The following is a 25028-nucleotide window of genomic DNA, read 5'->3' as shown; positions in this document are numbered from 1 at the left end:
TAATCTTAATATCTAATAAACATTAAAATTAAATTTTTTATTTATAAATTACGTGATATATAATTAAAAATTATTAAGCATTATATGTTTTTCAAAGAAAATATTTTAATCGAAGCTAAATTTGACTCTAATTATATTTACAGAATCCAAATATAATTCTATTTCTATTGATTTTGTGTGTGTATTATATTGTATATGATTATTAAAAATAATATGATTTTCTCCCGCACTTTTAATATTATCTAATACAGTTATTATCTTTTTGTTCTTTTAACTATTATAACATTTTTATAAATTTTTTGCAATGTCTACTTTTTCATATGTCTACTTTTTCATTTTATTTACATTAGAAAAATGATCGACATTCCGGAAAGAAATTGGCAATGCAACAGCCACGCTCATGGAATTCATCTTTTAATGGAGAGTCTCTACGGAGAAATCACCCTTCTTTTTTTTCTATATTCACTGAGGCAATAACGCAGCTTAAAGCTCCACAGAGGCTGCAGACGATAACCGGATGAACTTTTTCGAAAACTCCATGACTATTAATATCCGCTTCCGGGATTTACAAACTAGTGGTTACATTGGCAAACGCAATTTAAAAGAGTACATCAACAAAAAAATAGACTAAGGTTTCAAGTTCTCTCTCAATATTACGCTTTGCAACCTTATGAACAAGGTTATCAGTAAATAGCACGTAGCAGAAATGTTCTTTAAGACGAAAATTTAATAATATAACCACAAAAAGAATTCTTTTTTAACAAATTAATATAAACAAATATTTCTAATATTTAGCTTAAATAAAATCATTTATTTTTCACAACATTTAAGAAGCTTAAAGAAAAACAATTAGTTTTAATTTCCATTTTTATGTTAATTTTAAAAATATTTTTGTCAATGCTTCCAAGTCATATCTTTTTTTAAGACTCTGTAGTTATCGATTATAGTATTCAGCCTTCCATTTTCATCTCTCTCTCTCTCTCTCTCTCTCTCTCTCTCTCTCTCTCTGTCTCTCTCTTCGTTGAACTCAATATTTTCCAAATCTACTTTTTTAGTAAAATGAATCTACAATAGTTTCCTACAATGCTTAGCTTTAAATGTTTAATTCGCCATAAAATATAATCTTAGGCCCAGTCATGCAACTAACGACTCTTTAGATTTCTATTTGTGCGACATCCTCATTTCTTTTCAAAATCTGATAAGAGAGATCTTTAAAACTTCGCAAATCCAGAATAGCAGAAACATTACCGATAAGAATGAAAAAAAATTGAAAGCGGATGTGAGCATCGATCCGTATAAAAATTCAACGTTCCATTAGTCATAAATCGGATTATAATCTTTTTTGCATGAAATAATGAACTTATTACACGTGATCATTGCACAGCGATGACATCGCATTCGCGTATTAACTTGCTAATTTCGGTATCCAGCAGATTCCAAAGGAGCTTCGACACCAAACCGTACCGCAACTCACGACTAAACTCACAAACAAGAGAACTTGATGCGATTTTGCGAAGCACCTCTGTTGTTGTCAACTCAAGATGGCTTCTGCAACCGCAACATTGGTAACCGCACGTTGGTGTGACATCGAGGATGCTATATACAATTTAACAGAATATCTACTATTTTTTAGTTACTTTTTTATAGTAAAAAAAAAGATCGCTATTTCACTTATTGATACTTTTCGCATCTTGCGAAAAGATACTTTTCGCATCTTTTCGGATCTTGCTCAGGGACGGGAACAGTGGCGGGATTTGGTATTTGCGGCAATGAGCTTTCGAGTTTCTAACGCCTAATAATAATAATAATAATAATACTTTTCGCAAACACTTCTTTTTGATTATTATTGACAATATTAATACTTAAAGACACAATTGCTAAAATTATTTGTGCTTGTGCTATTATATATCAAATATAAAAGTATTAATATATTAAATCATATATTTTTACTAAAGTCTATCTTTACAAGTACCATGCGGAGATTTCAACAACCGTCGCGTCTGTCGGAGACTTCGATGATCGGGATATTTTAAAAGATAATAGACGCTTTTTCGTAGATTGTAACATCTATTGTGTGTATAGTACTTTTCAAACATTTTATAATCTTTTTATCCTTATTATACTTGTTAGATGTACGGCCTAGATAAACTTATTATCGCATAAAAGTTTTTATTCTAATCTTAAAATAATAATTTCATAAATGTATTAAATTAAAATATTAAATTAAAATATAGAACACAAATACTTTCAATTAAATTAAAGTTGCTTTTTAAGTAAGGTAATGTTAAAATTATTTCAGAGGCTAGCATTTTATATTGGATGTATTTATTACTGTTATTTTGATGTCTACTTTAAAACATTATATAATAAAAATAAGATTTAAAAAAATGAGATAAGCAATATTAGAAAAATCCAGTTTCCACGAGCATATTGAAAAGTCACGTATACATTTCTCATAATAATTATTGTATAATAAATAGCAATAATCTGAAATAATTTTTTTTATTTTAATTTTTTAAATAGAATGTCAGAATTAATCCTAAAGAAAAATCCAAGATTTTTTAATTAATGTACAATTTAAGAAACGTAGCAACTAGAGAATATTATAGAACCAACTTTAATAATAGCACATTTAATTATAATAAGACTGTACATTATTGATGTAATGTTATCAGCTTATCGCCGGAATGCTCGATTAGCGAATAGCGTGACGACTTGTTACAGACCGTTGCAGATTATATCGCAAATTCTGCACATACGCGTGAAAATTTATCGCTGCGGAAAGATTAAACGGTCATTTAAAAACAATATAACTTTTTATAAATCATCTTTTTTTTGTTCTTAAAGTGATTAACTTACAAAAAATACTCAAAGATTTTATTTAAAATAAAAATTTTTTTTATGTTTTGCTTAAATATGGGTACATAATAATAATAATAATAATAATAACATAATAAAATTTAACATTTTATATACAATATAAAAATTATTCAAAATTGTTTAAAGTACTATACCAAACTTATTTTTTAAAATATTATATTACAACATTTTACATTTTAAGTGCTATTGCCTTTCTTGAACTATCTTTACATTATTTTTATAAATTTTTTAAAGTTTTATCAAAATGTATTTAAAATATAATTTAATTAAAATATCTTTATTTTTAAATAAATTGCTATTTCAAATACAAAATACAAATTTTTAAAATTTTTATAAAAATAAGGTGAATATTGATAATAAGGCATTTAGTTTCAATGACCTTGACACGTGTTGTCAAAGTTATGACTCTAACGTAAGTAACTTTTAAAAGGTTGTAGCCATCATTCATTATTAAAAAATTATTAATAATCAAAAAAAGTTAATTATTCTTTTTAATATTTTAAACAGTACTACAATGTATATTTTCGCGTGAAAAATTATAAACCTATGTAGAATCTACATGTGGAATCTCGCTTTGTGCTGTAAACTGTGTGTATGGATGTAGTGGGTTCCGCCCACTCCTCTATGGGGAACTCCTCAACAAAAAATTAGATGAATAGGTTTGCGTTGAACCGCGTGAAAAATTGCAAATCCATACGTGAGATTCCACATGTGTTTACAACTTTTAAACATGGGTTTACAACTTTAGTTAAACTCCACAGGGGTTTATAACTTTCCACGCGAAACGAGGTTTCAACCCAAACCACGTGGGTTTACATTTATGTGAGATTTTTAATTAATGATTGATCAATCCGAGATATAACTGTTACAGAGCAAAGTTGCAAAAATTAGTCTAATTTATATTTCGTATGCATTTTAACAACACATATATTATAGCCATAAAGGATATAAATATATCAACATGTAATGCGATATGTAAGCTGGAATCCATAGTCCGTCTTTAATCTCAAGACAATCACAAGCAATGTCTTAAGATGCTAATACGGCTCTCTGATTGGTTCATGACATCTCAAGCTTAAGGCTATCTCGAATCTTGAGCAATTATCTATGGATTCCGCCCTTAGATTAATTACAGTAAAATTCAATTTTGATCAATAACTTTTTAATAAACAACAAGTATCGGCTAAAACCTTCTGAAAGTTATTTATGGTCATAATCTTGACAACATTAAAGTCAAAGTCATCGAAGTTGGATTTCCTATTGTCAATATTTATTAAAATAAAACAATCAGTTGTAAAAGCGAGCTAGTAGAATCTCAAACAAAGACAAAACCTCTCTCTATTTGATCAGTTTTTAATTCATAATTTCGTAATTGCGGTAATTATTACTGTCATAAATATTAAAAAAAAAAAATCGAGAGACAAGAACCGGTCGAAAAAGTTCGACATCGCGACGTTCCTCTGATTATTTTACTGTAAAATTTTCAGCTCAAAAGTGTATGAGATTCTTCGTATATAATTCGAGACGAGTTGAGTATTTTTTTTTTCCAAACGAATAAATCACGAAAGCAAATAGCTTGCGAGGAATTGTACGTCAATCTCGCAATACGCATATTCAGTCAATTCAAACTATCTAACCAGTGAACTGTAAACCATCTGCTTTGAATGAATAAGTCACGTATAAACGTTCGCTCTTCAACTTTTGTATAAAGATGAAAAATTTGTTTTATTTCGCATGTAATTTAAATTTATTTGAGAAATCACAGAACGACGAAGAAGCACATAGCGAATAATGTAGCAAAGCGCAGAACTATATATACTTACTCATGCAGAACTATATAGCAGACATTTAGTAAAAGTAAATACACATTATAAAATATATGTGACAATATGTTTATCAAATCAATTTTTATTAATTTTTATTAACTTTACTACGCGCATGAAAATAATCTGCTAAACGAAAAGTTTTATGGCATCATGAAAGATTATGTTTTAATTGTTAATTAAGTATCACATGTGTATCACTGAAGAAACTGTTCGAATGTGTATAAACAAAAAGTTATATTAAAGCTTGTTAAGAAAGAATGAACAAAATATATTAACAAATTATATTATCCGAAAGAAAAACTCTTATTAATAAAAAAATTCTTTGTTGATAAAATATATCACTTATTAATTTTTAATTATTTAAATACACCTTAAAATATAATATAAATATAGAATATAATATAAACTTTATATATAATAAATTATATAAAAGTGACTTTATACATAGAAGAAAATTTTAATATACATTTTTGCTTTACATTCTAACCTAGTCTAATTACTCATGTAGAAATAAATCTAGTTAACCTCATTGAAGACCTAGTAGCTAGATAGTAATGATTAGATAAGTTTTCCAACTCGTCACTGAGTAGTTACTAGCTGCATATTTATAATCAGTCTTTGTAATGTAATTGCTCTCTAGCCACAATATTAAAAATATAGTAACAGAGGACGTTGCTGTATCTGAAATGTACAATCTAGCTACTATGAATATGCAGCTAGTAACTACTTAGTAATGAATTTACAAATTTATCTAATTGTTACTATTATATCTAGCTACTAGGTCTTAAATCAGATCGACTAGATTCATTTCTACACGGAACAGTTTTCTCTTTACAATTTTGATCAAATTAATAATAATAAAAATAAGAGGAAAAATATAATTTATAATACAAATTATTTGTTTATTTCAATAATTGAATTAAATAATATTATTAGAAAATTATTTATATTATCTATATAACAGTGTTGTATAGATAATACGAAATGTCTTTATTAATAACGTAATAATAGCACAGTACGTGAAGTAAAAAATTCAAAGTTAAGAATCTCGTGTTCTACCAAGTATAAAAAAAATTTCCATTTAAATTATGTTATCTAGGGATTAGATAGACAAACTGTTAAAGAAAGAAAAGTAACCTTCAATAAAAGAAATATTTTTTAAAATTTTTTTATTTGCTATTTAGTCGCTGCTAGTCTAGAATAATACAGTTACTAGATAATTTTTTTTCCTTGGTATTAGTAAATTTTCTTTGTACAGTTACTAGAAGAATTAGTAAGCTAATAGCTATGTATGTATAAGACATGATTTTTCTATTTTATGATTAAATAGACATGAGGTTTAGTTACTACTTGAATATTCTGAGTAAAGAGAGAGAAGAGAAATATTTCAATCATATAAACCATAAACCTCTTCGGTGAGCAAGCCAATAAAATAACGTGCTCAGGCAATCGAATATCGAGTAATAAAAACGGAATTTATTTGTAGGAGGAAAAGATGACGTACCTTGTAACCGAGGTAGGCAAGTAGCAAAGCTTCGGTTAACGACACCATAGCCAAAATAACTTGGACAACCCACAATTCTAAGGGTCTTCTGACCCATAGGATCGCATCCCAATTGATGGTTGGGTGTTCCTGGAATTCCTCCTCCGTCAAGTTCTGCGACGCGAGAAATTCGGTCTTGTTGCCGGGTATACAACCGTAACTAGAAAGAAATAGAGAAAGAAGGATGATAAGTGACGGATGAGTGTGTGAATAGAGAGGGATGGATTGTCGCGCAGTATTTGGCGTGCATGAGTTCAATAGGTTTTCAACATCGAGTACATCGTTTGGATCGCATTGAAGGATACCCTCAACTATCATGGATAGAATAGAAAGAATAAAATATCGAATGTCGAAAAAAGTTTATACAGCTCATAAAAACAATATTTTTTATTAAAATGTTTGTGTCGAAATTTATGTATATACCTATAGGATATTTTTACTAAGATTGCTGTTTTCATCAATTATAGTTTTCTTGAAAAATTTAGAGTCAATAGGTTTTTAACCTCACACGGAAAGAACCTCACACGTTTCTTATGAATGTATATGTATGTGTACCCATTATATTACATAAAGGAAGATCATCAAGTTATCTTAAAGAGATATAACACTCGTTGTCAGATTCTATGACTTTAGAGCTTCAATCTTGTTTATCTTTTGACTTTCTGTAGTTGTGGTAATGGAGATATTTGGTCGCAGAATTGCAAAATTACATATCTCAGAATGGAGTAATTTAATTATAAAATTACTTTTTTAAAGAAAACTTGCGGAGTTATTTCATCAGAATCATTGATTTTAATTATTAAATTAATTATAAAATTTCACATATTAAAGAATTTTGATAAATTTTGTTTAACAAAATAAAACTCTTTAGGAAAGTAAAACATGTTGATTAAATAAAATTTGTAAACTTTTGTTAAAAAGATTTTCTCTGCATGTTTATCAAATACTATTTTTAAAAAATGATGGTTCACATACTGTACAAGTACTAAATTAATGTTAGTATTAGTTCCAAAATATTAATAATATCCAGATTTATAGTACAAATTATTATTTATTCGAAAATATTGTACAAAGAGATAGTGTAAAATTTTTGAAAACATTGCCATTCTCAGGCATGCGAGTAACAACACATTGTATCGTATTTGTTGTACTATCTTATCTGCGTCTTATTCTAAGCCATAATAGGAATGCTGTACAATATTGTAATCGTGTATGAATATTACGTTGCTCACACGTTAGAGCGAACTCCTTCCTAGAGAGATAAAATTTTTCTAGAAAATCGTCTGTCGGCGACAAAACGAAATGAAACCAAATGAAGCAATCTCTTTATTTTCAGTGTTGCAATTCATGCTGCTACATAGAATGTTCCAGATTTTTTCCATTTTCTTTTATTCTAGAATCTTCCACTAACATGAATATATTTCTATTCTTAAAAATAAAACGTTAACAGTTTATGTTAACAAATTAATAATAGAAATTCTTAACTTTTTTACCAAATAATTTGAAATAAAAAAAATGTAAAAAAATTATAACTTTTTCTGTTTCATAAAACATATAGTCATTTTTATTTTTTTTTTTTTAATAAATGAAGCGAAACATATATATGACACACACACACACACACACACACACACACACACACACACACACATCAACAAATTTATTAAAAAATAAAAATAAATCCAATTTTGATAGGTAATGAACGATTTTTAAGCAGTTCAAAAATCCACAATAACATTTGAATTTATATTTAAAAAATTCAAATGTGGGTTCAAATGTGGGTGATCAAAACAAAGTTCACATTTAAGTTCCGCTTAAAAGGATTTATTTACTTGAATATTTAATGTATCTTACCATGCTGCAAACGTTGGATCGTTGTCGGTAATAACCCTGAATATATACAGGAAGCATGTTAAGAGCTTGAAGAAGAGATTGGCAAGTCGTATTCTCAAGCCTGAAACATAAATTTTATTTCTTTGTTGACTTCTACGTTTCCATTTAATTTACATTTCTATTGTAATTCATTCAATTCATTTCTCTTTTTTTTAGTAAGTATATAATCTCTATTAATTATTTATTATTTTCTTTTTTTTTCTTTTTTCTTGTATTAAATATAACTAATAAAATATAACATATTTCAATTTATATAATATATACATGTGTGTTAGATTTATAATCTAAATTGTAAATGTGAATTTTGAAAAGTAATTGAAATGTCTTAACACTGCCTTCTGTTATTGAATTTCTAGATATAAATATTTTTTTCAATATTTTCGAAACTTTCAGTAGTTCTCTTTTTATATAAACATTCTTAAAATATTAATACCTCTTCTCTTCAATATTTTTATCTTAAGTTAAATCTAATGCTGAAATATTTTTCACCAAAGATGTACAATTAAAGGCGGCTAACACTTTGTAAATTATTTAGTTATAAACTGAAAATTTTTATAAATTTGATAATCACAGTGAAAATTTTATGTGATAAAAGAATAATTTGAGAAAATTATTTAATGGAAATTTCAACAATGCAATAGAATTCAATATGATAAACAATCGTTTAAAAATATATAGATTGTATACAATAATATATAATAAAAAGATATTGCGATTTACTATTTTTAGTCTATAGAAAAAGTTACGTAATATGTTAAAAGTTTACGAATAATAAGACTTATTGTTATATAGGATCAGTCTATGCTTAGGTCGAGTATTGACCGCTCAGATAACTTTAACGAGACGCTTTAACCAGTTGCCCGTGACAAACTTCACAAAGAGCAACAAAACGTTGATCTGTTGGGTTTACATCTTAGTGCATAGGTCAAATGCAAAGGTCAATACTAGCACAAGAAGAATTCGTATAGTAGCACAATATCTATTACCGTCATTACAGTTCCGAAAGAGCACAATCGTGCCCTTTCAGAATATCCACAGAGATGGTGATGATATTCTTAAGATTGCCTTTAGAATGGCTTCGCTATTTCAAAAGGAAGCAATTGAGACCGCTTCGCGGCAAGCCAGACCGTTGACGACAATCTCGCTATTTCCGCTGACAAATTTGGTAGAAATATAACATTAATACGGCAATGTAGTTAAACTTATCTCGGAAGTTGTGTCATTACTTTTATCTCAAAAATATTTTCATATCCATATACATGTATCTTATTGTTGTTATATTTTATTTAAAATACCAAAATATAATATTTTGAAATATATTAATATTTACAGTTATTTTAATAAAGCAGAAAATTTGGAAAGTTATGTAAAAGTAGACAGATAAAACGTGACACATATATATTTTATTGTATATATTTTGCGTGTCACAATGTAGTACAAAATATAATAATGCTATCAAATAGCATGAGATAGAACTGTAGATACGAATTTATGATAGCAAATCTCTCTGTACAATGAAAGATGCATATGTATGTGTGATATCAAATGTATATCTATGATATTATATATGAATTGCAACAAACATTTTTACAGTAATTGTAACACTCGTATCACTGCTTTTATCATAGAAATATAGAACAAAGCAGAATATAATTGAAATACAAATTTAATATTATATTTCTATGATTGACAATGTAAATTGTAGTAGTTGAATTTACGAAATCTTTTAGCTTTCTAGGAAAACTTCTCTCTTTTGTTACACATATCTACAACTTAAAAGTTACTACAAACATCAATGCTTACTTACTTGAACGTTGATTCTTGATGAAGTACAACTGCAGTCGTTCCTTGAATGTATTTTCATTCACATAATACTCAACGCGAACTCTGAAAGTAGACATACAACGATATTACTGTTAATTGATTTTGCAAACTTTTCGTAGATATTAACTATAACGTTATCTAACTTTATATAATAATTCAATAACTTTTAACCATATTCAATAAATTTTCAATTATATTCAATAACTATAATAATTTTCGTATATTCTCTCTCCCGTTTGTATGTAAGATATAACTGTTCCTAACATAGCTACATCACAAATTCTCCTTATTTTTTCGATAAACTCTGTTATAACATTCTAGCAAAGCAATCTTATGCACATCTGTATTGACATTTGCGTTTATATATTATATATGACATGTAATATAATGAGGGAATACATATCTACGTATATCGGTATAGGAAAACTTGTTGTTTGACTGGAACTATCTCAAGATCAAAGCAATGACAAGAAATGTCGCTGTATTGTCGTATGACTAATCAAACAGCGCAACAGTGTGTACTGTATATACACCATTTAAATTCTCATTATTGCTATCTACTATCTCTATTGTATTATATCCACGAGTCATTTCCGTTCAGCATTATAGAGCAACATGTAAGAACCATTATGAAAATTAGTATGCATTGACTATGATGTAAATTATACAATAACCTATCTTCTAAGTGTTTTTCTAAAAAGTGTATTTCACATATTTATAGTACTTATATTTGATATTTATATCTCTATGTTATATAACACTGAAAAAATATTAAATTTTAATAAATATTTGTTTGACTAATTTTATAAATAATGTTTATTAAATGTACACACATATTTATTTGATACAAGAACTATTTATTAATTTGATTTAATTATTATTTTTTTATTCAGAATAAATACTTATGTAAGTAAATATTCATTTAGTATACTATTCAAAGAAATGTAATACTAAGATTTAATTTTAATGTGTATAAATCTTTTTTTATTGCATATTTTTTATTATATATTTAAATATTATAGGAAATTTAATCTGCATTTTATCATTTATCTATCCAACAATTTTAATTGTGTATGATGTTTAAGATATTAACATAAAATAATTCTATGTTCTTTTAAATTTTACATATATATAATTTACATGTAAAAAATAAAAAATATAAAAGTAAATAATAAATAGAAAGAAGCATGTAAGCTATTGCAATCTTTATATGAAAAAATTTATTTGATAATTTATTTTATATATTATTAATATAAATGTTTCGATCTTTCTATCAAGTCATCCCCAATATGTCTTTGATAAAATTTAAGCACACACAATTGTATTAATATATATTATTGTGAATAAATTTAAAACAATTATTATATTGAAATTAGTCTGTGCGTCAAAACCGAATGCAAAACTTGTCCTTTGTTAAAATATCTTTACGGGTAAATTAAAGCTCAACAATCAATTATGTAATTTTTTTCGGTCATTAATTAAACGCTGTTGATAATTGTAAATTGAAAGACACCCAATAATCATGATGGTTTCACAGAATTTATGACTGATAAAAATATCGAAACGTTTATGTTTATAATATATTATAATATATTTTAATATAAACAGTTGTCGAATAGATTTTTTTGTAAATTGCAATAGTTTACTTCGTTTTATTTATTATTGACTTTATCAAAAATTCGTATTATTTATTTGTATAGAAATCATAACAATTATTTAATAAATACAGTTAATACTCGTATGAGATTTAATAAATACAGTTAATACTCGTATGAGATTTTATAATTAAGACGTTAAATTCATTTATTGATCGTTTTATTTATTGATCATTATTGATGTTTATTTATTATCTTCGCATTCGTTATATACGTCTGAATTAAACTTCAGGTGAAGGAACCAAACCGTCTGCGTGCAATGACCGTCGTTATTGTTATTGTTAGTACTGCAGCGAAGCGAGCAAGCCGATTTTATTGGCCGGCTGTCATCTTGCGCACTTGGTGGTGCACCACCATGCTGCAGTCCTTATTTTTAGCCGCGATAAATGCGTCGGCGTTGCGCCGAGAATAGCGTCGCGTGACGTCATCGGGCCGGCGTCGACAGGCGGTCTGTCGTATGATATCGTTCCCAGTTGTTGAACTGGTTCTTTGACCCACATAACGTCACGAATGCCTGACCTAGGCTATTCGTCCTCAACAAACGTGGAAAGCTGATGGAAGAAACGATTGAGACGGATGAACCAGTGTTGCATACATTTTCATGCTTGAAGGAACAAATTGACAAAGATTCATGAACGCGTTAACAGATTTTTTTACAGTGATATTGTATCTGTTGTATTAAGAATTAAATAACTGTTTTCTTTTTTCATAAAATCGATGGAGTAATTTCTGTGGAATAATTTTGATTAACAAAGTTTTACAGATTTTTTATATGAAGAGAAATCTAACAATAATTAACAAATTGAACTATCATGTTTAGTGTTTGCAGTTATCAAATTATCTAGATAATTATCTACATAAAGTATCTGTTTCATCTTATTTTTATCTAGATTATTAGAATGTATATTATCTTCATATATTTATCTTAAATAAAAAAATGTTATCTTTTTAAATATCTATTATTGTGTAATGAGTTTAATACACTCTGGTGTAGAATTTAAAATATTTCTTTAAAAAAAAAAATAGAAAAATAGAAAAACTCACAATGAAATCATAAAATACTATTAACGACAGACAAATACGATATTTCTTTTTTATAGAACGAATGCTCCGACTAATATGTTCATTTTACTTACATTTTTTTACTATTCGAGTTTTTATTTCTTCTTTCTACGATACTCGAGTATATTTATTTACTTTGTTTCTACATTTTTTACTTATTATTTCACTATCGTGCAGAATGTTTTAAAAATTATAAACAAACAAACAGATCTAATCATATTATATGATAGTATTAGGATTTGCAATTCTGGGTATTATTTTTGAAGTATATGAGCGCGCGCACGTTTGACCTTCCTTTTCCTATACATTATAAAAATTATAAATTAAATAAGAGAAAATATTTTCAACATTAAACTATTTTTATATTTAGACTTAAAAAAAATTAAAGTTTCTTACTTTCTATTTATATTTCAAATAGATTTTTTTGACATGAATATGTAATATAGGGAAAGGTTGGATATATAGCGACTGATATGTGACAAGAATTGTTCAAATGGCTTATTAAGCCACTCTCAAGTAACAAGTCTATATACGTGAGAAGCAGGACTTCTATATTGATCATAAAGACAGTGTTATTGTGCATTTTGTTGTACAGCTGCTATTTACGCTGGCATGAAGTTATGGATTTAAAACCTTGCTTGTTTTAAAGCTGCTCGTTTTAGTATTGCTTTTTCATCGCACGTCATTTGGGTAGTATTGGACAATGAAGTGACACACGATATTGGATAATCTAAGTAAGAATAAAAATAAAGATAAAAAACAAAAGTCAGCGAACGTCGTAAAAAAATATTAGTATTTAAAGAAAGCATTAAACAAGATGACGACAAAACTAATTGCGTCATTTGCAGATAAAGACTAGATGAAGACTGGATTCAGTGCAATGTTTGTGCAAAGATTTGACTTATGAAAATTATGCTAAGCTTGAAGAAACTGGTCTCTTGTATAAATGTGAAGTTTGTATGTTTAAAATAAAATATAAAAATTTGTAATTAATAAGTAATTCTCTGCAATACGATAATAATTTACATGTAAAATGTAATAAAATAAAACAAATAAAAAGTAAGTATATAAAAATAAATAAAACGGTTTAATAATAACGTTATAATAAATAAAATCATGTCTAAGTATTAAGCTCTTAGTGTTAAAAATATGTGCAAGATGACACTGTGTTTAAAATATGACATAATATACTCGTATTTCTAAAGATCATGATAATTAAAACAAAAATAATTTTTAAAAATCTCCCATTAATGTCTATTAAATTTAATTGTACAGCAAAGTAATTAATTATTCGTGTTCCAATTTTACATTAATATCTCAAAATTTTCAAAATTTTCAAAATTTCCTTAACGAAATGGGGTACGAGGGTCACAAATGGAGGGATCTTGCTCAGGGACGGGAACAGTGGCGGGATTTGGTATTTGCGGCAATGAGCTTTCGAGTTCCTAACGCCTAATAATAATAATAATAATAATAATCTCAAAATTTTCATTTTATTATTAGTAAAAGATCTTTAATAACAAAAAAGTATGATTTTATATTCAAATTAATGTAAAGACATAATTTCTAAAATTAATGTAAGTACATCATTTACTTTAGTTGTGATAGCTACAAAATCAGCAAACAAAACAAAGTTTTCACTTATTCCATATATTGATGTGACATTCAATATTTTTTATTGATGTAAAAAAAATATTATATTGAACAGTGTGTCTGAAAATCATTGAGTTTGAAAGATCTAATAGAAAGTGACATATACGCAATGTATCCAGCCAATTCGGAAATTCCACAGAACATTGAGCGAAACGATGCATTGGTGAAAAATTGTCGAGTTTGAATGATTCTACAGGAATGCAAATCCTTCAAGCTTCACAGGAGCAGCTATCGATTCTGCGAACGATACAAAGCGAAATGTATCAATATCACTCGAGTTTTGCACGCGAATATCGCCGCAGTCTCCGCGATGCGCGGTAATTTAACGCGATCGGCCGTGTAGACGAGAAAAGCCCGTTTAGTGGGCTGTGAGTAATGTCACTGACAAAATACGTGGGCCGATGCAACTGATGTTCCTGTTTCGAGGACACTCGAGCTAAAAGAACGCATTTATGCTGATTAAATTCGTAATTTTTGCAAATAAATCCTGTTCGCAGTCAGATCAAAAACATTTTCTAACTCTTTTAAGGCTATAGAATGAGGATTTAAATTGAATCTACAATATCCTTACATATGAGATTTATTGCATACAAAAATACTATTTCAATAATTAAATTATTTAAAAAAAAATAACTTAGTCTTAAATATGTGATTATTTTATTCTATGACTTTCCTTCACACTTAATATAATGTTTTTAATGCTCATTTTTCAACGAACGTTGTTTCATATTGTCCATAATGATATCGAATGATTTTTCTTAATTTAAGTTTTGATATATTATTATAATGTCTTACAATGTGCAGTCAAGGAGTGCAGTAGGTAAGTCTTTTCAAGATTCATTTTCCTCTTCACTACTTGCGCTTCTTTTTTATCTTATAGCGATCATTTAGCTGTATAACTTTTTGACAGTTATGCTCTTAAATTTGGAATTAAGAGACTCTACTTGCTGCACTCTTCGATTTAATATATCATATGATTTATAACCAACAACATCACATGTAATTATTTTATCGCTAAAGATGGCTCGAATGGAGCTGAAACATTCGATCGATATTTTATATAAGAATTGAAATATACTATTGTGAAGATTATATATCAAACGTACCAACTTCTGCGCTATTATTGCTTTTAATCGCCCAAAAAGTTCTGATTGATGATTGTTTTATTTAAAAAAAAGTTTAGATACAATTTTTTAATAAAAAAAAAATTTTGTATTTAAAGTATAAGTTGTTTTAAGTTACATTACTATGTTTAAAGTAAGTCGAATATGTGTCTGAGTTTGTGCGTGTGTATCATTTTAAAAGACCAGTCCTTTATAAACTGAGCAAGTTTATAAATCAAGTGATAATAGCCATCAATTAATCATCATTTGAGATCGTCGTTTCGATGCGAGAAATCGAGAATGGAAACGACCTGCTACATCGTCGGGAGATAATTGACAGCTTCATTACGACGCCGTTTCTAATTACATTGCATAGGGATGTGGTTCACAGAGATCGTCAGCGATTTCCAATTGAAATTGCGTTCTGGGAATCGCGAGGTGACATTTGCGAGCCACATCAGACTTCCTACTACAGATGCATAGTAAAACCAATGCAACTCATCTCATTGAAAGTATTGATCAAAGATATGAGAAATAACATCGATTTACTATTGAAATTTGATTTACTGTTGATGTTTGCTTTTAGTATATTATAAATAATTTTGTCTTAATTTCAAGAATTGACTTGTGCAACAATTAAAGTAAAAATGATATACACATATAACTTTCAAAATACATTAACATAAAATAACATATAATATATGTGTTTATATAAATATTTAATTATGTACATAAATAGATAATTCTATAAATATATTATGTAAATAAGTCAGAAGGATAAATTATAAGTTTATAAAAAAGTCCATTTAATTATCAATTAATTAATAAATAATAAAAACAGTTGTTCCTTTCATGCGATACTTATACTGTTAGAAAAAAATGAACACAATGAAAAAAAAAATTAATTTTTTACATTTCAAATATTTAAAACTTGAAGCGCAAATTTTGCTGATATATATAAAAATTTAGCTGGACACATATCTGAAAATAATTTTGTTGGATCATCAAAATAATTATGTAAAAAATTTAAGCATAACAAACAATAGTACAAAAAATTTCGATATTTTAGCAACTAACTTGAACGTTTTATATAATTATTTTGATAGTTCAACAAAATTATTTTTAAGTCTGTATATCTATATACATATATATAGCTAAATCTTAAAACACCAGCAAACCCATTCTTTTCGCGTGGCAATGAAATCACTCAATACAATTTTCCACAACAATTTTAAAAAGCGATAATAAATATATAGTATCAAATAAATTTCATAAAATCCTTTATTTAGTTATCTTTTTTTTAAATTTTTTAAATAACATCATTTTACGGATGATGATAAGTATTTTACTAATAATTTTCCTTTATCTATTTATTTGGAATTATCATAATTTAATTGCAATAATATTGCTTAGAGTCACAAAATGTTCCAAGTTTTGTAATTATGTAAACTCAGTCATATTCATCTAATTATTCACAAATTGAAAATACCATCAAATATTGAATACACCAAACAGGAATAAATTTTCACGTGAGATTTGGATTATATTATATCTGGATGATTTGTAACTTAATATACGTTAATAATTTTGTGTGTGCATGTATCCAATTATCGGTATAAGAAAAAAATGATTTAGTGAACAATTAGGTTCAGTTAAATTAAACCTGTAATTATTCGTCTATTGAATTGTGAATTAATATGTGTTGACAGCAAAGCGATTTTAACGCACAATTAAAGAGAACAATGACTAGTTTAAACGAAACAAAATATATTCATTTTATTGAAATGAATATCTATACGTGTGAATCACCATTAGAAGGCCAATTCGCCAGTAATGAGTTTCGGAAAGTTGTCTCGACTTTATGAACTTTCCACCTACTGTAAAATATAACTACTGCACTATGCCACATAATGGACATAAATTTATTATTAAGCTTTTTTTAGCACTAGTAATAATAGCATTAACTTCAACATCAATAATTAAATAAATATTAAATATGAAGATATAAATTTCATTTAAAAATTACTTATTTTTAAATCATAATTAATAAAAATAATAATCCACAAATATAATTAAAATACTTAGCAACGTCTCAGTAAAAATAAAATAAAATAATTAAATTATTAAATAAATCATAAAAAATTCTTAAATATTCGTTTTGCATCCTCTATTTATTTATTACCAAAAACGATCTTTTAAAAGAGAAAGTTTCTCTTTTTTCTATGTCCTTATATATATAAATTTATAAATAGAAATATCAAACTTTTCTACATCCTTCAATTTTAATTTCTTTAACAATTTTCTTTATGTTTTTATTTACGTTTTAAAATTATTTTTTAAAATTAGTTTATTATATATTGCAAATTTTTATTTAAACAATTTTTAATAAATCTTCTCAATACTGATTTACTAAATACTAGCAAATTATATTTAAGCTGCATGTACACCTATGTCTTTTTTATGAAACAGTAATTTACAGCAATTAACAGCAATTAACATTTACTTATATTTACGTATATGTATATACGTTTAATTTATCTAATAATAATTTGTTAAATACTAAATCTTACATATTATGCAAAACTAATTTCTACAAAAGCACCTAGGAATTTAAGTGCTTTCTTTATTAATTATTTTTAGAGTTACCTACGATCGTTTTAATCCAGAGTAAGTTACTATATGTCAAGTGTTTTACTATAAAAATTTATTTTACTGAAAAAGATTTTTTCTACATAAACATTACTTACAGGAATTGACAAATTCTTTCTTATTTTTTTTAAATACGTGTTTTGTTTTACATCTTACGCAATGGAGAAATAATAACCAAACCTAAAATCTGGTTATAAATCTTTAATTAAAACTCGAAATCTTTGGGCCAAACCCTGAAAGGTAAAATTTTTAATTACCCTTGAAGATATTATAAGCCGTTATTTCGTATGTATCAATGAAGTATTAAAGTTTTTGACGTGGAATGAGCCAATATACATTATATATAACAATTATCGGTTGATTAAATCCTTGATGAAAAACAAAAGGTACACAGGTAATTCCGGTTTTCTGCCTCTTAATCGATTCGTACTTAATTGATATGAGAGTTGCTTTTTTATTAAAATCATTAAAAATTTTGATGTAAAACTTTATCGTTCGCTATCGTTCTTGTTAAATTATACAATAATTTAATTTAATTTAATATTATTAAAATATAATTGATTGTTTATATCAAAAGTTATATATAAAATAAATAACACATACAGTATAATTTAAGTATAACAATAAAATCCTACCTTTTTAAAATTTCTTAATAGTTAGTGAAAAGATACTATTTGATTTAGAAATTTTAATAATGTTATCACTACTTATACATATTATACACATATACATATATACATACATACATATATTACTATGTTTTATATTATGATAACGTTATGATATTAATATCTAACAAAACTGTTAAAAATTAAACATTAATAAATTAAAGTTACTTTCTATTTGCATTTCGAAAATCTTGTTAAATCATGAAAAAAAGAGGCTTTAGAAAAAATCTACTTTTTCATTTATTTTAAGGAATTGTGTGATCGTTCTTGTGAGATACTCTATCAGTTTCGCATCTGCTTTTTTGGAAAAGAGAATTGTTTCATTTATGTGGAAATGAATATCATAATTCTAACTGAAGTAATTGTTTTGAGTAATTTATAAAAACAAGCATCCATTTCTAATTGTTGTCCAAACTCATCGCATACAGGGCGTTCAAATACGGACTCGCATGTAAGATTGACATTACAAACTATCAAACTGAAAGCTTTTAACGAATAATTGAATGCCGTAAATAGTTGCTCCCGTTCGGCATTTCTGAATTTCGACTTTCTCGCATCATTGTCACTTAATTTATTTATTAATACATACCGTCAATAAATTAATCGCTAAAACTTTAATTGATCACATAATTAAATAATAAAGATATGTAAAAATGTTCACAAGTACGTTAATAAATTATGCATTATAATTTACTTCTCCTTATATGTTTTTAGAATGTAATAAAATTTTTGTTATAAACAAATTGTTTTTATTACTATTTATCATTTTATAAAAAATAAAGTAAATTGTTCTTTGAGAAAAAATAAATAAGCACAAGAGAAAGAAAACAATTCCTAATAGTCATCGAAAGAATTTTATTCAAAGAAATTTTAATAAATAAAATAATTTTAAAACTATTAATAGAAAATTGTATAAAAAATATATTTCAACAATTTTTAATAGAATTATACGAGATCATGTTAAATTAGTTAATCCTCAATTCATAACACAAATCCTATTCTATTTAAAATTGTTTTAAGCAAAAAGTATATAGTTTCTTATGATAATAATATATGTTTATTAATTTGGATTCTATTTAATTTAATTCTGTTATCAATATGAATTGAGTTTTAAAAAGTTAAAAAAGAGTATGTCAATTAAACCGACATTACATATCAAGATTTAAATATTCCGTTGGATAGTCGCGTATTAAAAAAAACAGATTGAATTCCGGAGTTTAAATCATAGCAGGCAATATATCACTTCGATTCAATAGTTACGAGCAACTTTATGACTATACATAATTTTTTATTGGCAAGAAGCTCAACAAATCAATGCACACAAAGTTTATTCTTCGAACTTACACCTATATATTATATAATTTGCAGCCAACAGATTTGTCTCCTATTGTTATGATTTTTGTCATCGATAATCACTTTTATTCCATAATAATATCATGAAAATGAACAGCATGGTGTGAACAACATGATGTATCGCATATAAAGCATGAAAAAATCTATATCGATATTATACGTTATAAGCGGCATTTTGTATAATTTACAGAAATATTAAAATAAGTAAAGAGAATACTCATAAAAATTATACAATTGCATGTTTCGTAAAATCGAAATATCACTTCAAACAATGTTAATTGTATACAAATAATTTGGTTAATAACTAGATTACATTCACGCCCATTTGTTAATTAGGTTATACGGAAATATGTAATAACTGATTGTATATTTGTGACTTGATTAATTGAGCTGTGATACAGGATTGAATACTCTAGATTTGTTTCATCTTTTGACAAGAGTTAATAAATTAATATGTTTTCGAGATATAAAATTTTATATTAGAATATTTGTATTAGTAACTCCTTTACTAATATACATGCTTCAATGTATTCAAGTGATATTTTTCTTAAAGACTTTTTACATTACATCCATTTTCATATTTCAACATTTATGATTATCATTAGCATATATTGCACTTTATAATTTCATTATTTACAGTGTGTGTGTGTGTGTGTGTGTGTGTGTGTGTGTGTGTGTGTGTGTGTGTGCGTGCGTGTGCGTGTGCGTGTGCGTGCGTGTGTGCGTGCGTGTGTGTGTGTGTGTGTGTGTGTGTGTGTGTGTGTGTTTTGTGTGTTTAAAATAAATCGTTTATTATTTATATAGTAGACAGTACACACCATACTGAGTAAAAGAACCTTAGTGAACATAGATCGAAAGCAATGGTTTTTGAGGTAAATAATTTTATATATTAGTATTATACTAATTTATTATCTCTTCTACGTGTTGCATACAACATGAAAAGAAAGAGATTAAGATAAGTAGCACTAACAACCTATTTTGGAGAATTACAATAAGTTATTATTATGAGTATTACATGATTCCATAATGCCTATGTTACGTCCTGTAGATGCCATGATTCTTTTCTTTCGAAAGAATCAGCTCCACATCGCGACTATTAATGGCATTTATGAGACTCGTCCCCTAATAATGATTTGAAAGAATTAGAGGGATCAAACAACTTCCGTGAAAACTCATAAATGTCAACCAGGAGATCAACAACAATAAGACCTAATAAAAATCATAAATCTTGCGCGACACAGCAACATAACATTGGATCCTAGACGAAGGAAACTACTCTCTTTTTTTGAGGTATAGAGGGCTCGCAAAAGCGCAAAGACAGAACGAAAAATCAAGTGAGTCACTTTATGTCGTGCATCGCGTGTGTTACTCTGTACCCGTGCTTCATACTTATATAATTGGGACCATCCAGTGTAACCGACTGTCGAGCTCTGTACTTGGTCCTCCTGCGACTGTTTCTCGCCTATTTCTACCGATGACAATTTATCACTGAATTTATCCACTCCCTCCACTCCTGATCCTTCAATCCGCGATATTTTATATTATTCTCCTTCCCCAATTTCGGAATTGTTTCCTTCCTCTTCTTCTTTTGACTAGCTCCCAACCCTTCCTCCAGTCCAGTCTCCGTTCAATCCCTCATCAGCTGAGTGAGACCGACTGTTCACATTTTATTACGCAGCTTCAAACAAAACAAACCGAGTTGTGACGATATACATCTTTGAGAACTTTATCCTATACAGTAGACATCTTTATCCCTTTTGTTTCTGCACCGCCTTCTTAGTAATTGCCAGTCTCATTCTCCTCCTCTCTCGCTCACACTTTTCTTTATATTTAAATATAGGTCCGTATTTATGTAAATCGCAAAACACACATCGCAATAAATCCGTTTAATGAGAGATCTTTAATAATAAATAAATCTTTAATGATAGATAATTAAATGTATAATAATATAGATTATCGACACTTATTTAGTTTAAATTTTATTTTTACGAATAAATTTAAGGTTTTCTATTTTAAATAAATATCCTTGCTAAATTGTATTTATTTAAAAATATCTCGTATCCCGTTTTTCAGTACCTGAGATCGCACGTGGTTCAGTCAAAAGTCAGTGGTCGGGTCAAAAGGATTAAGTTCTTTAACCCAAAAGTAGGATTGATGTTCACACTATTCATCGAAACAAGTGTCATAGGCTGCGTTCAGCGAACTCAACAGTTGAGTAAGCGCTCTCTGTTATTGGTGCATTCTTTTAGATTATCCAATCAATATTTTAGACCTGGAAAAATACATCAATAGCAGCGAGCGCTCACTCAACTGTTAAGTCCGCTGAACGCAGCCATTGCATCCCTTGGGAACGTTGACCTATATTCCAAGGCCATAAAAGGTGTGTTCGATTCACGAATGTTCGCCTCTGTACGTATACCTGCGAGACAAAGTCCTTCCATACTCTTTCGATTTTCCTTCATTATCTTTTTGATCAAATTTTCAAGGGTTTGGATGTAACACTTATCCAAAATTTTTTATTATAAAGTATGTATGTAAATTAAATCTGAACATCAAAATGTAGTTTGCATACTGAGATAAACTTTCATTTACCGCATACAACACGTAGAAGCCAATAAATTCAATTTACTAACATACAGAATTGTTTATATTTTAGATGCAGTTGAGTTTTCGATGTATGTTGACTAAGGTTTTTTACTCATTGTCAGTACAGCATATAAATGCCAAATAGTTTTTTTATCACTCTGTATAAATATTTACTAATACTTACATGTATGAATAACAAAGAAAAAATTGATTTACATGTCTGTGATATGTAAATCTACAATACAAATTTATTTAATAATTTCCACGAAAATTTGTCAATGTATTTGCAATAGAGAACTTATTCAATGTATTGTATTTGTACTGCATTTCTCGAATATTATTTTTGATTTAAATAATTACCCTTCGGGATTATATAATAAAAAAGTCACGTGCTACTGTTCGCATCAGATACGTAAAATCTATAAAGAGATAAAGAGAGAGAGAGAACTCACGCAAAAGAAAAAACTAAATTATAAATATTTAGCAGAATGTTTTCTGTTACACGAAATCTTTGGTGGGGATAATTAAAAGCAGTACCTCAGTAAATGTAATGTATGGTAGCTTTTGTTCAAAACTGATACATCAATTATGCACAAAAAGCATTCCGTCGAAATATTCAATTCTTTTCATTGTTGATAAAAATGTCTCTATGTGCCATATCCACTTGAAATTAAATAAAGTGGAAACTCAAATATTACTTTTTATTTTTCTATAACAAAAAACAGTCTATGTCACATATTTTTTATGACAAAAAAAAAGTATTTTATAAATGTTTAACTAAATAATAAATAACAAAATAATAAAATTGCTGAAAGGTGCAAATTTATAAAATATATTTTACGAGTTTGCATGTACTATTTATTTTTTTATATATTGTATATCAATCGACTTTTGTAAAACAGACTAAATAATTCATTTTAAAATGATATCATTTTGATAAATGTATATTAATTTTTCAGCAAGCAAAATAAACATTTTACTGTATTTTTAATTCATTGCAGTAATCGGCAATGTAAATGAAATTTTTGCATCATTTATAAATTATAACAGTAACTAATTTTTTCATATTAGTAATTTTGAACAGGTCAATTTTATGAATAAGAAATTTTATGCAACACTACTCAGTTTCAAAATACAGCTTCTTCAAAATTGCAATCTACATCAATCCATATCATAAACGTAATTTATAATATCGTCGAGAATTCTGTCAGTCTGAAATAATTCATATGGATGTAAAGAGAGATAAGCTCAATCTCTAAGTAGAAGGTACTCGGACACGTAACGTTAATCGTTTAAGCTACAAGATATTTAGCTTTTAGCTTTGCGTTAGAATTATTCTAATCTATAATTGTTCTAATTTCATTATTTATAATCGAAATATATCACTAATCTATATATCGTTTGTCTATAATTATATTACGACCTGCCTTCGCGTATACCATAAATAGAACTACGACACCGGTCGCCGTATAAAAATACTCATCGGCAACCTTGCACTCCATTGACCGCTTTATTACTGTATTATGTCGTAACGTATTTTCATGTACATGAGCACGGCCTTAACTCGTATATGTATCCTTCGAAACTAGAAACTAGAAACTAGATGAAGCAACGTGTACATTAGTTCATAATAGTTCACGTACATATGATGAACTGTGCTAGATTCCACTACTGCTTTATGCCTAATGCTACATTATATACAGCAATCACAAACTGAAAACTCTTTTTACTTTTTATTTTCAATACGTTTAATAGTTGATTAGACAGATGTAGAAAGAAAATCAAATAAAAAAATGTAATCAAGATATATTTCATATTAAAAAACACAATAATATTTATATTATTATATAAGAGTTCATTTTTTACAAAATAAAATGTTACATAGATTGCTCACAATTATAATTACAAATAAATTTTTAGATAATAAAAATATTTTGTTAAATATATAATTTTTTAATATGATATAAATATTACTTTTAAAAATAAATGTAAGGTATATAAATATGTACATAATGTGCATAAAATAGATAGAAAAAACTTAAATGCTGAAGATATACTTTTTTAATAGTTAGATTAGATGTCTAGAACAATATCTATAAACAAATAAAGAATGTTTATTTTAGAAACGTTCATAGGAATCAAATAAGTTTTCAACATTTTCTCATTATACTAGACTATCTATAATATAACATATCTATAAATTATCAAAATTTCTTCAGTATAAAAATATCTGTTTATAGTTATTTTTCTAGCTTAAAACATTTTTAATCTTTCCACAAATATATTTTTGATATCTTCGCTTAATAAAAAAAAATTAACAAAGAGAAGGGTAT

General features: G+C 27.2%; 1 protein-coding gene across 1 annotated transcript in view; it reads right to left on the bottom strand.

The window, feature by feature from the left end:
- The window catches only part of LOC108747557 (potassium channel subfamily T member 2), an 87445-nt gene that overhangs the window by 42618 nt on the left and 19799 nt on the right, over window positions 1–25028 (bottom strand). The window contains exons 2-4 of the mRNA XM_018485116.1: window positions 9950–10029; window positions 8104–8203; window positions 6211–6409 (exon numbers count right to left, since the gene is read on the bottom strand). Coding sequence (XP_018340618.1) covers window positions 6211–6409; window positions 8104–8203; window positions 9950–10029 — 379 coding nt within the window. The remainder of the gene's footprint in view (window positions 1–6210; window positions 6410–8103; window positions 8204–9949; window positions 10030–25028) is intronic.

This window comes from Trachymyrmex septentrionalis, unplaced genomic scaffold (assembly GCF_001594115.1).
Source record: "Trachymyrmex septentrionalis isolate Tsep2-gDNA-1 unplaced genomic scaffold, Tsep1.0 scaffold20, whole genome shotgun sequence".
Classification (NCBI taxonomy): Eukaryota; Metazoa; Arthropoda; class Insecta; order Hymenoptera; family Formicidae; genus Trachymyrmex; species Trachymyrmex septentrionalis.
Note: the sequence above shows the minus strand (reverse complement) of the source record. Positions and strands in the feature narration are given on the sequence as shown.